Source organism: Saimiri boliviensis, chromosome 12 (genome assembly GCF_048565385.1).
Source record: "Saimiri boliviensis isolate mSaiBol1 chromosome 12, mSaiBol1.pri, whole genome shotgun sequence".
NCBI classification, from domain to species: domain Eukaryota; kingdom Metazoa; phylum Chordata; class Mammalia; order Primates; family Cebidae; genus Saimiri; species Saimiri boliviensis.
This window is the reverse complement of record NC_133460.1, coordinates 26,579,444-26,593,541: the sequence shown is the minus strand read 5'-3', so window position 1 is coordinate 26,593,541 and position 14,098 is coordinate 26,579,444. Positions and strand designations below refer to the sequence as shown.

Sequence of the window (14,098 nt, the reverse complement as noted above, 5' to 3'; positions counted from 1 at the left end):
GGGCTCAGGAAAATGGTTTGACTTCCTAAGATTGTGGTGATGGTGATGGGCAGATCTGAAACACCCCTGGCCCAAGCTTAAGACATGTTGGATGAATAGGTGTCTGATCTTTGCAGCTCTCACAGAATGCAGGGTCATGCATTCTGGGCATGGCACACCTTCCTAGGTACAATGACCTTACTGTGAGGGCATCGGGCTTCCTTAGCTGTATTTCATACAGTTCATCGTACTTGGAATTGGAAAGATACAGCCGGTGGTCTGGGTGGTCTGAGCAGTCAAACAGTTGCTGATGGATGCATTCTGCAAAAATCCACTGCAGCGATGTCTGATGAAGTGACACAGTGGACAGTGGCCTTTCCTGCTGCCTCTTGCAGGCATGGAAACTCTGTGGATGAGCCTCAGTTTTAGATGAACTCCCTGAGTCATCACATCACCGTGTAAGGAAGAACCTCGGCTCTTTGCTCATCCTATGATGGTAATTGGACAAATGAAGTATGCTAATGAGAATTCCATTTGGAACGAGTTACTTTTTCTCTATTCAGGTCACAATAAGTAATTTAGGAAAAGTCTAATTCTCCCTTGCTGTCTCTCAGATATGCAAATGAAATGTAGCAGGGCGTTTTCCCCAGTATTTCCTGTAGTTGCCAAATCAGCAGCTATTAAAGTTGGATAATTACAGTAATTAATTTATGAAAGGGAGTGGGGGAAACCTCACAACAACAGATAGGATAGTAAATCAAGTGAGAAATGAGACCACACAAGAAAATGCGGAAACAAAACTGACTGTGGGCCTCTGCAGATTTTGGTGCAGGAAACGGAGTGGAGAGTTTCAGTAGATGGCGGTGTTACTAGTAAGATGGAAAGCGTCTTCCGTCATTTCCCTATAGGTCAGCTTGGTGGTTCCTAATACTCCCTACACCCATACCCACTTTACATTATTCACTCGCTCTTTCCCCCCTATGGATGAGAAACTGATGGCTTTCCAAGGTGCACATGTCATCTTGGAGGCCATGACTTAACCTTATGGGTGTTCTCTTCTGTTTTATTTCCAGTGGTGGCCACGTCATATTTGTTCTGTGGACAACCTGGAGATTCTTTTCCCCTCCAAAATGGTAGCACTATGAGCTGCTTTTGGAAACAGATTTTCCAGCTGTTTTTCTGCTTCTGGCATCATCATCAATATTAGAAATTGGGTGGGAAGAATTTTACTATGCACAATGCAAAAATGGAGTCCAGCTCAGTTCTCTTGGAGCTGAGTTAGACCTGGAAAGAAGTAATTAATTGGGAATAAAGATACTTTCCCTTTCTAGCAGGCTCAGCAGCCATGAGGGTCTGCATAAGAGAGCTGGCCATGGACTAGAACTCTGACCAGTACTGGAAGAACTTTGCAGTCCCAGGTGCCACTCCACTTCCTTGAGGGCTACGGCTTCTAATCAGATCTCAGCTGAGGGGTGTTTGCCATGTACCAGACAATCACAATGCGGAGAGTAGAAAGCCAGGTCAAGTTTAGCAGAAGTTGAACCCAGAATGTGGAGCTGCCCATGTGATATGTTTGCTTTTGTGAATAATTACAGGATACCTACTATGTACCTCTGGGGATTCAGAGACAATTTTCACAGGACCTGTAATCTGGGGTGAGGATGGGAGGCAGAGAAGTGTAGAAGACGGTAAAACAACATCCTGATGGCAATGACAGAGGTTTGCCCACAGGTCCCTGGGACACAGGAGAGGAAAAGACTCAGAGAAGTGGAAAACCAGAGCTAAACTTTAAAGGAAAGGGATGTTCATGCCAGATCATGTGGAAGAGGGAGGGAAAAGAAGCTCAGACACAGAAAGAAGTACAAAGATGCCTTTTTGGGGACTCTGAATAGTTGAGTGGGGCTAGAATAGAACACATGGATGAATGGGGCTAGAAAGGTCATTTGAAGCCATGTTGTGAAGGACCTTGAATGCCGAGGTACAAGAATTAAATTTTATTTTGTTGCCATTCATCTGCATCACTGTCATTGTCATCATTATCATCATCACTATGTTTAATGAATACTTACTATAGAAGGCGACTTCAGGCTTTGAAAACAGCAGATTGTGGTCAGGTTTCAGCTGGGTCACCAAGCAGCCACAAAGCCATGAGAAAATTATTTAACCTCTGATTCTTAACTTCCTTTGCATAGTGTGGGTATAATGTCATCTTCTTTGAGGTATTACTGTGAGGATTAGCAGAGGTTGAACCCAGACTGTGGAACTGCCCATGTCATATGTTTGCTTTTGTGAATAATTACAGAACACCTACTACATGCCTCTGGGGGATTTAGAGAGTGGAAAGTCATGTATGGAGCTTAGCATGGTGAGCAGAGCACTCACAGGGACACGGGAAGGAAGCATTTGCTAAATGGTGCAGCTACTATCATTAGTTGCTCAAAATTTTACAAGTCTTTTGTCATTTAATTATTATAATAACCATGCAAGGTGGATATCAGTAGACCCACTTTGCAGATAAAGACTTGAAACTTGCAGGAATTAAGCGACAGAGTCAGCACTGCGGCAATAGTGAGTGTATATGCCTGACATGAGGAATGGACCTCCTGCCGCCCACCAAGTTGCCTTACTCACAGGGAAGTGGGAGGATACCGAAAGGCAGCAGCACAGTCAGGCCAGGACATTAGTGAGATTATTGTCACCTCAGTTTGCATCTCGAGTCACTTTTGGGTGCATTCCAGAGACCTAAATGCTGCCGCGAAGGCACTGCTGCCATGGAAGCCTCTGGAACAGCCTGGCAAGACAGAGAACACTGGGTTCAGGGCTGCATGTATCTATCAACTCATTTGTGCCTAAATTTAGAAAGAGTGCCACTTTCTGGAATTAGACTATATTTCAAACACCGAACTAATTGTATAAGTTTCAAATAACTAAAATATTGACAGCATTAATAGCCCTGGATAGCATTGCATAAGGGCAGGCTGTTTGAAAAGAGCCATTCCACGAAGAAGAAAATTGGTAAAGTAGGACTCTTGCTTTGTTAAATTATAACACGTTAGACATTCCAAGTACATTTAAAATTGACTTCCTATGCTCTTTCCCACTGAGCCCCTTACACAGAGTATTTCTATTATTCTTCAATGGGAAAATCTCAGATTCTAGTCAAAATCCAGTGAGAAGTCACAGTAGCCTCTTAAATAGAGCAAATACGGCTGGGTACGGTGCCTCATGCTTGTAATCTCAGCACTTTGGTAGACCAAGGCAGAGAGGACTGTTTGAAGCCAGGAGTTTGAAACCAGCCTGGACAATATAGCAAGCTCCATCTTCACCAAAAATAAAAAAAAAATAGCCAGGCATGGTGGTGTGTGCCTGTAGTCCCAGCTACTTGGGAGGGTGAGACAGGAGGATTGCTTGAGCCTAAGAGGTTGATGCTGCAGTGAGCCATGATTGTGCCATTGAATTCCAGCCTGGGTGACAGACTGAGATCCTGTCTCAAAAAAAAAAAAAAAAAAAAAACCAAAAACAGAGCAAACAGACATAATCTCACATGGAGATGATGGGATAATAAGCAAGCTTCCATAGATGTGGAATGATGGAGTATAAGTTAAAGTTGAGTGGAATCAGTCCTTGCTTAATTATCAGCTGACCTTGATTCTAGTTCCTTTTCCATAGACATATATAGGCTACTTCCTTTCTCTGCATTTCAATTTCAACTACTCAGATTTGGCCTGGATCACAGAAATTGCAGACTCTACATCTTGAGTCCAGAGAGGTAATGAACATGTGTAAGTGAAGCCAGGTGAAGACAATAGACAGGGGTGGAGCTTGTGGCCAAAGGAGAGCACTTTCTCTGTCTAAAAGTTGTCCTCATTTAATTAAGGGGACAGGAAACAGAAACATAAGCCCACTCCGATGAAGCCCACCAAATGAAACACTTCTCTAGGCCATCAACTTATGTCCCATATGAGATACTGAATTCTACCTGTTTATAATCAGTGCACGATGCAGCGTCAAAATTGTGAGCCTTGGAGTAAGGCTTATGTTGGTGTGTCCGAGCTGCCACCTATTGGCTATGTGGCCTGAGAAGTTTGATGAACTCTTTTAAGTCTCTGTGTTCTCATCGGCAAAATGAGTGCGATGATATTTTTCTGTTGAGAAGAGTAGGAGAGAGCACAGTTGTTAAGTCCTTAGTACAGTCCCTGCCTTGGGTATGCGTGCATCAGAGTCTGGCTCCCCACGCCCCACTCCTTTTGCTTCTAGCTCTGATGGTCTGTGTTCCGGCCCATGGTATATAAAATTCTGAAACTATTAAGTAGAAGGTAATACACCTTAGCTATATTTTCAACTGACGTTACACTATTGATAAATTAATAGGAAGTTGACACTGAACTGTATGTTAATATCTGCTCATGAATCAGAAGACGGGGTACTTTCTCTGGTTGGTTCTGTACTTTATCAGTGATCTAAGTGAAGCTGAGTGTAGCTGGCCTAAGGCAGGGAGGGGAAGTTAGTTATCAGATGTCAAAATGGGGAGGAGAAGGGCCCCTACCAGCTTGAGCAAGGGATCCGAATCCGTGGGGTCAAAATTCAGTGGAGACAATGAGGCCTGTGCCATGTCTGAATGCATGTCTACACTGGGTGGGGAAGGACAGAAGAGGGTGAGTCCTAGCAGTTTTAGGGCAAGGCCAGTAACAGTCCCAAGTGAAGTGAGGATGTCATATAATGAGTTTCACCTTTTGAATGTAGCCGAGCTTAGCATCCAGCTGCGGGGGGCAGCTCTGGGCTGGGGCACAGCCATGTCCACATCCACAACCCCCAGAACGTCAGGACCATGCTGTGAGGTCTCTGGCAGGCAGTCGTTCTTCAGATGGGGACCTTCTAGGGCAACAGGCCCTCACTCCCATGCTGGGGACCACAATGGGGACTGTTGTGCCAGGGCCTGGAATGGGTGTTAGGATACTGATTTGGGTTATGCCAGGTCAGGGACCAGAGCTTAGAATGGGGACGAAAGAAATTGGAGGGTGGTCCTGTCATCTGGAGCATCTGGTGGAGACTGCTTCAGAGACTTGGGGGTTTCTCAGATCAGCTGCACCAGAAGTGGGTGAATCTCTAAGCAGTTTGCAAGAGCAAGGCCAATGCTGGGTCTCCAGGCTTCTCAGCCCTCCAGGACTGGCGATCTGAGGAGTTTAGGGGTCTGTGCACAGTCTTCGCCTTGCTCCACATTCTGGTGTGGGGCAGTGTATGGCCAGCAGCAGATCAAGCCCCTTTGCAGGACACCCGAGGGCCCAAATGTTGCAACTCTGCCTCATGACCCCCCAATTCTTTGAAAGGTTGTGCTTACTGTCCCCACCACCAGCCTTCACATGTGCTGTTCCCTCTTCCCGAAATACCATTTTCCCCACCTGCCTAGCTCACTCTTTATTATCCTTCAACACTTCATTGGCACATCCGTCTTTCTGGCTATCTGTCAGCCCTCTGGGTTAGGTGCGCCTATTGTGTTTTAGAGTAGCCTGGGCTTACTAGGCCTAGGCTGTTCTGTCTAAGGCAGAGATGGGCACTAAGGAAACCAGGGTGAAGAGTCACGGTGTCGAGCAGCAGCTCCCGGTGCTGTGGTGTTGTGGGGGTGGGACAGGAGAAGAGAGAAAGAAAGAAATAGCCATAGTGTGGAACTTCACATGAAGTATGGACGCAGTGCCTCTGGTTGGGAAAGTTAGAAAAAGTTTCTTGATGAGAGGACACATGAATTGTCTCTTGAGTAATAAGCGGGAGCTCAGCAAAGGGGTGGGATTGGAATGGACATTCCCAACTTCAGGCCTCAGCGGAAAAGGGCATGGTGTTCAGCAGACGCTGAGATTGTCACTATAGCTGTCACTATAGAGGGGACAAAAGTGGAGGATAGGGAGAAAAATGGGAAAGAGAAATATGCTGTAGATGTGAGATCCCGGGCTTCTGATTACAGGACTCATCGCCCATCATCGGCATGTAATTTGGAAAAGAAAGTTTGGAGCAGGCACCCACTCACCCATACTCATCTAGGTCTTGGTTACAGATCTGCCTAATTGGGTCGAGGAAGCCAGGCCCTTGACATGGGGATTCTGCTGGTTCCATGGGGGTTGGAATCTCTTACACCTAAACCACAATCACAAATTCCCAAGCCTACCAGGCCATATGGGCACCATGAAGCAGCATACCAGGCTGAGGGACCATGGCAAAATGGAAAGTTCATGCTCATACAAAGAGACCTAATTCTAAGTAGTCAGTGGTAAAAGCCATACCTTGTTACATAAAGCACATCTATAGGCCCCATTTATCACTGGCGTTTCATTTACAGCCTTTTATAACTTAAAGAGCTGAAATCATTTAAAGTCTATCATCTCTCTTCCAAAATCATCAAGAACAGAACATTTCAACCAAACTGGAACAAGTGATTAATCCAAGTTTGACTGGCTCAGTAACGTCCCTAGTGCTTTCAGAGTATCTGAGTTAGGTGCACCTATTGTAGGCACTGGGCCTCCCTAGTGGTTTTTATGTCTGTGTAAGGACGACATGGTTCACGTCCAGAAGATGCATGTATCTGGGAATGCTGAACCCAACACCCATGCCTCTTTAGAGGGACCCATCACTCCAGGACCCAGCCCTCACTGGGCTTTGGATACTGTATTACTTTGGACCAGGAGAGAAAGTGGGGAACAGAGAGAGAGATACATAGGAATGGACATCCATAGCCAGACAGTGTAGATTTAAAGGCTAGACTGTTAAGTGGAGAATGCAGAAAATTCCTTAAGGCTGCGCCACAAATCACTCTGTGCTAATTTGCCTTGCGGGCCCAGCCTACTGGCCAACCTGGTGACCCTGCACTCTTACCACTGAGTCCTAATTGCGCCTCCATCCCCTTTTTGCATTGGAAGTAATATGCGTTAGGAAAATCAATCCATTTGTAGGGGGAGAAACCACACTGGTTTCCTGCTACTGCTCATATTTTCACTAAAACCCCATTTTACTGGAACCGACATTGAAAAAAAACCAGCACATTTTATTCAAAACAAGGCAATATTGGTATTGACAGAGCTGCAGTGATAATGAGGACGATCAATTTTCCCTCCTCCATTATGGGGTATTGAGCAATTTTGGAGTAAACTTGCGGCATCATTAGACAAGATCAGCATTTCTTCCTTTTAAAAAGTTTCTGTTTTTCTTTTTTTTGCATATTTAGATTTTAAGAATTCCTGCTATGATGAGGGGAAAGAAGCAAAACCCAACAAACCCAAAAGTCCCCACAGCAAAAAGTGAAGTGCTGGTAATGAAAACTGGAGATTGTAGACATTTCTTTTTAATTCTTCTGAATAATACATTGTGATGTTATTTTTGCCTTTTGGTTCATACAGACTGCATCCCAACTCTCACCCTAAAGTGAAAGAATGCAGCTACCAAATAAAATAATCTAAGTTCTGGGCGATGAGATATTCAAGACAAGAGGATAGATGTTACTTTTGTGTTTTGAGGAGAAGAGAAGCAGGGGCTGAGCTTGGGTGGATGAAGGAAGAGAGAGTTGGAGCCTCAGAAAAAAGGCCCGGGGAAGGGAGTCAAGGTTTTTGGGTAGATTTCTATGGAAAGAGTGAAAGTGATGGAATAGTTCAGAGCGAATTAGTTTTGGCATTTCTGCTTTCTGTTTCTGGTCCTTGTTGGGCTACACATGACCATCTGCGAGCTCAGGCTGACTGTGCAGATGCCACGTTCTGGGGAGCGGGACCCTATCTTCCAGGGAAGACCTCTCCTCCGCATCAGTGACATCATGTGCTCGGGAAAATAACAATGCTGGCAAATGGTCACATTTCAGAATGACAAAATCCAGCCCGGGAAGGATGTCCTCCTGGAAAGTCAATCTAATGTAGTTTTATCCCCCTTCCCCCAATGCTTACCTTTTAAATCAGAAATGTTATTGAAGATGTCTTAGAGATGGGGATTTCTCTGAATGCCATCAGGTGAGGCAGGCGCTACAAGGCCCATGTGTTTGGAAGGCAGGTGAGAGGCTGTGATAGGGACCTGGGTGAGCCATCTAATTTTTAAAACGATCTGGAAATGGATGATAAACAGTGTAAATGTCTTTCTCCGTACATTTTAATCCTTGAAACATATGTGCTACAAAACTGTGTTAGCTCCATATAGAAGAAAGTTATCTTATTTATTTCTGCCATTTAGTGCTAGAAACATACTCTTGACCATCTTTGGACAGGGAGCCCCTCAAATGACTGCCCGCATGGAGATGAAATCATGGAATGAGGTGACTCTGAGCATGAAGTTCGGGGTCAGTCAGGTTCCAGCCATACCATGTGGTCCTGGGCAACTTCCTCTTCTGGGCCCCGCTTTCCCATCTGTAAAATGGGGATGATAATAGTGCCTCCCTCATAGGCTTCTCACAGTGATTGCATAATCCATACACGTCAAAATGCTTAGAAAAGGGACTGCCACAGCCTAAATACCCGGGAAATATTCTCATCTTAGGATAAAATTTGGCCCTCCCCGTAGCTGCCAGGCCTGGAGTCCCTTCTAACTTCAAGAGCTTTGTGAAATGTGTGAGGCTGCAGGAACCGCCCCACCTGCTGTGCTCAGATGTTGTAAATTCTCTGCCGGAGCACATCTCACACTGTCCTGGGACAATTTGTCTGCCCACCTGTCTCACCTTTAATCTGCAAATCCCTTGAAAGCAGGGACAGTGTCTTATTCATCTTTAAAACCTAAAGCTTTACCCAAAAGATGATGTTAAAAGCCACCTCAGTCTTGTTTGAAAAAAAAAATAGGAAGAGAGGAAGCAGGGAGGACTCGAAGAAAGCTCTTACGGGGGGGTATGAGTAACAGGTGTCTGCGAAGTGAAGAGACCAGACCCCAGTCCTCCCTAGACAAAGATTATTCAAGTAGTGCATCCATAGCTTCTCCAGGCTTCACTTCGGTGGACTAGACCTCATTTACATGGTCATAGATCTCCTTTCTTGAAACTACAAACTGCAGCAAAGGCATAAAATACGGAAAGAATGCTGGTGCCTCAGGTCTGGTTCCCTGGGTGTGGAGCCTGAGACAGGGGTCCAGATATGTGGGATTTGTCGAGGGAAGGACTCAGGAGAAGGGGAGTGATGGAAGTCAGGCAGGGCAGAAGCTGAAGGAGGATGTGTTCACAGCGGTCTTGTCTCAGCCAGAGACTCTGGGGTTCTGAGGTATGAATTGCACAACATAGTCCCCAAGAGCACTGGCCTCATTGGCCCCCGCCTGGAGCATGTGTGTGTATGCACACAGGCATGTATGGTACGTGCACATGTGTGTGTGTGGATGCATGTGTGTGTGTATGTAGACAGTGGGCATGTAGGTGTGTGTGTGCATGTGCATGTGTGTTTGGGTGAGTAGGGCTCCACAGCCCCTGGGCAGGGCAGCTCCTACCTAGTGGAGGGCAGTCCTGCAGAGAAGGGGAACCCATGACAGGTACACCTCTCTCACCTAGAGAAGGAGGTCTGTGTGGGGCACAGTAGGGTCCAGTGGGACAAGGAAAATTCCATTAAGATCTCACCTGTATCTCTCTCACCTGATACAATACCTTATCCAGCAACAGAAGAGAATGTGGAGTTTTTGTAAAGGAATGCCCCACCCCATCCAAATCATTTACCTATCTGTAGATGGCTGGGAATTTCAAGGATTTATCTTTCACAATGAAAGAATGATTATAAAAGCAATGTGTGCTATTGGGCTCAAATATTTACTGAGCCCTCTCTATGGACTCTTTTCTATGTGCTTCAAGGGAAATAAGCAGAGGGAAGTAGCTGGAAACCTAGTTTAGGGTAGGATAAGAGCACAGCTTGTCATGTGGCAGCATGCCTTTAGGACTGAGGGACACCCAGGGGGTGAGAGTGGCCTCAGCAAAGGCTTCTCCCCAGAGACTTTAGTTGGCCTGCATGGTTTGAGATGTCTGTGGTGAGGCCTGTGTCTGTCAAGGCAGACTGTGTATGTGTGGCAGGTGGTACTTCTCTTAGGCTTGTACCCCCATGCAAATTTCACCCTTTTCTCCAGTGGGTGTGAACTCCAACACAGAAACTGTTCGGGGAGTTAAGTCAGCGGGGGAAATAGGGGGCCCCTGGAGGGCACAGCTCCCACTCAGCACCAGCCACCTCCCCCCACAGAGGTGCAAGCCAGCACGGCCAGGTTGTCCCATCTTTTGAGAGGGGCCACAAATCTGGATATTTATGTGACATCTTCAGACTTTTCAATGCTAGCAATGAATTCAGAAATTGCTTAAACATTGTGCGAGTCAAACACAGCACGTCTAAGGGACAGACCCAGCCTCCTGCCTGCTGGTGTGTGGCCTCCATCTTTAGTCAATGACCTCTCCCCCGACTGACCTGGGCAGTTTGCATCATGCCAGAGGCCACATCCCGCAGACCTGCCTCCTCAGGTGAGGAGGGCACTGGAAGAACGCTGGGACGGGTGTGGGTACAGTGACTGGGTATGGTGGGTGCAGTCCCCTTGTTCCACAACCCACCCCAGGCCAAGCTGGAGCCCATCAAAGCTGCCCGCAGGATGTTCTGCCCTGAAGGACTCACAGCTTGCTTTGGTCACCTCTTAGCTTTCCGAGGAGATCCAGTGCTCCCTGGCCAGTCACATTCAGTCCCTGGTGAAGTCGGAGAAGAACCGCCAGGTCATGTGCGAGGCGGGCATGCTCGGGACCCTCATGGCCTCCTGCCACAAGGCCCTGGCTGCCAGCGGCAGCCCCCTCCACTCACGCCTCATCAGGATCTTTGAAAAGCTCGCTTCCCAGGCCATTGAACCAGATGTGCTAAGGTACCACAAGCTACATATTCAACACCGCCAAGCGGTGCAGGGACAGATGCAGGGACAGATGCAGGGAGAGACTGCAGGGACAGATGCAGGGCATGGCTGTATCCTGGCCTTCAAGGCTGGAAGTCCATGGCCGAGCCTCAGGTCTGTGCCAGGCAGTGGGCAGGCGCCCACAAAGCAGACATAGCCCCCCTCATGGAGCATGTGGGGGCCAGAGGGGGCTCCAAGGAAGTGGAGCTGGACTCTGAGGCCTGGCAGTTCTCTAGACAAGGAGAGGAGGGAACTGGGCCTGGAAGGCTCTGCTGGGAGGGTTGGGGCTGGGAGGGCCTGACTGTGCCCTGTGGGGAGTTGGGAGGTAAGTATGCAGAGACTGCAGACAGGGAGGGAGTTGGGGCAAAATGCCCCTGGATCCTGCTGGGGCCTTTCCTGCTGTCAGCCCCTGCATGAAGCCACATTCCTTGAGAGCTATGGCAGGGAGAGAAGGTTCAAAGGTGCACAGGGTGAGAAGCAAGGAGCAGACCTGGAAGACAAGGGACAGAGGGAAGGGAAGCTGCCGGGGAGGGCAGGAGTCTCCCATGCCACCTGGAATGCCTGCTGAGGGGCCATGCACGGGGCGGGGGGGTCTTGCTGCTTATACACAGGAGTAAGCTCAGAGGGTACACAGACAGCCCTTCCAGCCAGCAGGCGTGGGACCCAGGGGCAGGCACATGGCTGCCAGAGGAGACTGCTGGTTATAGTGCTGCATGGGAAATTCTATCAGAAACTTATAAACAGTTACGACAAATTTATTTCGTGACAAATTATTTTTTGTTACAACATCTGTCTTGAGGCTCCTAAACTTACCAGCTGTCTGGTCTGGTCTGGCTGGCAGGGCAGAGACACCCCATCTTCACACTGCTTTCAGAAAGCGTGTTGCAGGAGGGCCTGGAGGGAGGTCAGGGAGCCCTGGGCATCTAGAACAGTGGTCAGGATAAAGTTGGAGAAAACTATTGCCTGTAAAATGTCTTCATTTGGTTCTCATGTATGTTATGTTCAGACAGTTTCTAGGTCTTGGAATTCCCACACCTCTGTCAGCTACAACGAAAATCCTCGATTCATCTCATTCTCACAGAGGCAACCCTGGGCGCTCAGGTGAGGCAAGAACAGGGCAGGCTAATGGGAATGAAAAGATGATCTGCATTCCTGCTGAGGGATCCTTTACAACAGATGGGAAAGCAAACAGGTTTAAACATGGTTTTCTTGCTGCTCAATGGAGCAGCTAAGGAAAAAGCAAAGAAATTTGTGGTCTTTGAACAAAGACCATATCCAGATGGAGAAAGATGACCCCCTCCCCCCACCCAGCCATATAAGACAGATGACCCCTTTGGGTCCCAGATCATGGAAGCAGAGACAGAGTTTCCTTCATGACACAGCAATACCTGGCGGTACGCTAGACAGAGCTGTGGAGGGAAGGCTTCTGCACAGCTTACACTCAAGGGCACAGCAGGGCCTTGGAGGCCCAAGATGCAGATGGTACCCCCGTGTCAGGCCTGGTACTGGGGGATGCTGGCACAGGAGACCAGCTGAGAGAAAAGAAAGCCATGGACACCCTGAATGTAAGATCACATAGGACCTTAAGGTAACAGGCAGGCCCAGCGGAGAAGCAAGCGTACAAGATCAGGGTTGGGGCTAGCAGCCGCTGTGGGAGCCCAGAGCTTTCAAGGAGGTAGGCTGCTATGAAGGGAAGTATGGGCTAGGTAAGCAGACACAAAGCCCCAGTGAGTAACTCCAGGGGGACAAGCCGGGGACAGAGATGGTGGTAGAATATGCTATACTGGAAAGGAAATGTGTGCTGGAATGAAAGAGAAAAGTTTCTAGGAGGAGCAGGTTAGCAACACCATTCCTTGGATCTTTGTCATCAGGCTCAGCAGGGGCCCAGGCCGGAGCGCAGGGAGCTGCCCTCACTGGTGGTTAGGAAGTGCCTGGTGACTCTGCAGAACTCTCTTTCTGGGCTGTGGTAGAGACTTTTGGGTTATTGTCAGAAGTGGGGCAGAAACGCTTTGAGCAGAGACACATCTCTTCTCTTGCTTGCTGCCCTAGGGTCATGGACTGCACAGGGCTCAGCTGAGGGGCCCGATGGAGCTGCCCCAGATGCTGGCCTGCACCCTGGAATCATACAGGCCCCGCCGCCCTTGGGGGAATCCCAGGATTCAACCACTGCCCTTCAGACGGCACTGAGCCTCATCTCCATGACCTCCCCACGCAACCTGCAGCCTCAGAGGGCAGCCCTGGCCCCATCGTTTGTGGAATTTGACATGTCCGTGGAAGGTTATGGGTATGACAGGCTTTCACATATTTAAAATACACTTCATTAATTTTGCAGTGCTTCTGATGAATTATAATATTGATTACAAACTTGTAGTTCCCATTGAATCTCACCACTCAGCAGAGGACAATGTCTGGCTCATGGACACCTGCCTACTCAGTGGCCTCCCACAGGCTTTGTTCTCAGCTATGGAGGGCTGAGACCCTCCTTCCCCTGGTGTGGCTGCATTCTGGAACACCTTCCAGCCCTGCCTCCACTGCAGTTCCTTCCCTTAGGCATCTTACCAGCACCAGCTGCAATCCATCTTTGGGACCCTGTGGTCTAAGGAGGGTAACAGCGCCAGCAGGAGGGTAGAGTGGGACGATGCCATGGCCCACACTAGCTGTGTCAGTATGAGAGGCTGGCTTGCAGTCCAATGATCTGAGACACTTTTCTATTTCCAGCTGTTTGTTTATTCCGACCCTGTCGACCGTTATGGGAACCTGCACTGAGTATTCTGTCTCTGGAGGAATTGGGACAGGTAGGTGTTTTTCCCAGGTGATTTAGCTCTCCATCCCTTCCCAAGAATGAGTCATCACATAACCTTGATTGCAGATTTTTAGTTGGTGTTTCAAGAAAATGTAGCTGTGCTGGGCATTGTGGCTCACACATATAATACCAGCAATTTGGGAGGCCAAGGCTGGAGGATTGCTTGAGGCCAGGAGTTCCAGGCTGCAGGGAACTATGACTGAACCCTTGCACTCTAACCTGGGCTACAGTGCAAGACCCAGTTTCAAAAAAAGCAAAGCAAACATAAGTCTTCCCTTTGGTCCTGAGTATCTGCCAGTGAGTTGTCCTTCAACTTTGCTTTTCTTTTAGAGCAAGGGGTTCTGTTCATTGGGCTTCCCAAGGGTCCAGCCCATAGCTAGGGATTCAACTGGCACTGATGGACTGAGCCTGGGTTTGGCTCATTTTGCTGGTGACTGATGTAGGCTGAGATGGACACTACCCTCCTTAGAT

General features: G+C 48.0%; 1 protein-coding gene across 6 annotated transcripts in view; it reads left to right on the top strand.

Moving 5' to 3' along the window:
• Positions 1-14,098, top strand: part of WDFY4 (WDFY family member 4) — a 304,899-nt gene that overhangs the window by 81,898 nt on the left and 208,903 nt on the right. For all 6 annotated transcript variants that reach the window (XM_074382131.1, XM_074382129.1, XM_074382127.1 and 3 more), the window contains 4 exons: positions 10,583-10,797; positions 11,831-11,925; positions 12,874-13,108; positions 13,543-13,619. In XM_074382131.1, coding sequence (XP_074238232.1) covers positions 10,583-10,797; positions 11,831-11,925; positions 12,874-13,108; positions 13,543-13,619 — 622 coding nt within the window. The remainder of the gene's footprint in view (positions 1-10,582; positions 10,798-11,830; positions 11,926-12,873; positions 13,109-13,542; positions 13,620-14,098) is intronic.